The sequence below is a fragment of the Osmerus eperlanus genome, unplaced genomic scaffold (assembly GCF_963692335.1).
Source record: "Osmerus eperlanus unplaced genomic scaffold, fOsmEpe2.1 SCAFFOLD_1075, whole genome shotgun sequence".
NCBI classification, from domain to species: domain Eukaryota; kingdom Metazoa; phylum Chordata; class Actinopteri; order Osmeriformes; family Osmeridae; genus Osmerus; species Osmerus eperlanus.
In genome coordinates, this window is record NW_026911976.1 from 1 (window position 1) to 1,000 (window position 1,000).

Below are 1,000 nucleotides of genomic sequence, written 5' to 3' on the forward strand. Positions count from 1 at the left end.
CCTCTCCTCCCCTTTCTCCTCTTCCTCTCTCCTGCCCCCCCCCCCTATCTCTTCTCAACTCTCTCCTCTCCCTCCCCCCATACACCTTCCCTTCCACAATCAACTCCCCCCCCACCCTCCCCCCCGCTCACCCTCTCCAGGTCCTGCCGCAGATGGGTGAACAGCTGCAGTCGCCTGTAGAGGACGTCCTGCTCCTGCTGGTCCAGGTTGTCCACCTCGTCCCTCTTCAGCACCACCAGTGGCCGGTTGCAGTTGGACTTCCTGCGGAGTTTCCAGAACTGGTACAGGAAGTCCACGTGCGCGGCAGGAAGCCCCAGGCCCTCGGCGACCTCGCCCGGGTCCACCAGCAGGTAGAACTCGTCCTCCAGCTCCTGCAGCTTCTGCTTCCTCTGGCCCGCCTGCTCGCGCTCCGCCTGGTCGCGCTCCGCCGCCGACGGCACGGGGCCGGTTACCGCGGGCCGCTCCGACGCCGACGGCGGCGTCGAGTGACGGTCGTCCGGTTTGGCGGCGTGGGCGGAGTTTCCGTTGGCGTTAGCCGGATTGCCGTTAGCGGCGCCGCTGGGGTTGTTGACGTTAGCGGTGGCGCTAGCGGTGGCGCTAGAGTTAGCGCTGTGCTCCAGACAGAAGGACTTGAAGCGCACCTCGTCGTTCTCCGCCAGGGTGGTCCTCATCTCCAGGCCGTGGTCGAAGGCGCAGGTCACGTGGAAAGCCACAATGCAGGATGCCATGGAGCACTGAGAGAGAGGAGAGGAGGGTGAAGGAGGAGAGAGAGAGAGGAGGGTGAAGGAGGAGAGGAGGAGGAGAGGAGGGTGAAAGAGGAAAGAGAGAGGAGGAGAGAGAGGAGGGTGAAGGAGGAGAGAGAGTCTCTCCAATAGCCTGTCCACTCCAATCACACAGAGCTAGGGCTAACCCAGTTTAACCCAGTTTGTGTGTGTGTGTGTGTGTGTGTGTGTGTCTCACCTGTATGCAGGTACCTGTGTGTTCTCTACACAGGCTGCAG

General features: G+C 62.7%; 1 protein-coding gene across 1 annotated transcript; it reads right to left on the bottom strand.

Moving 5' to 3' along the window:
- Positions 1 to 131: 131 nt before the first annotated feature.
- Positions 132 to 994, bottom strand: LOC134016857 (E3 ubiquitin-protein ligase Jade-2-like; the record flags this gene model as incomplete). Its single annotated transcript, XM_062456120.1, has 2 exons — positions 961 to 994; positions 132 to 734 (listed from the first exon to the last, which is right to left on the bottom strand). A coding segment is annotated over exon 2 (597 nt), but the record flags the coding sequence as incomplete, so codon positions are not given.
- Positions 995 to 1,000: the final 6 nt, after the last annotated feature.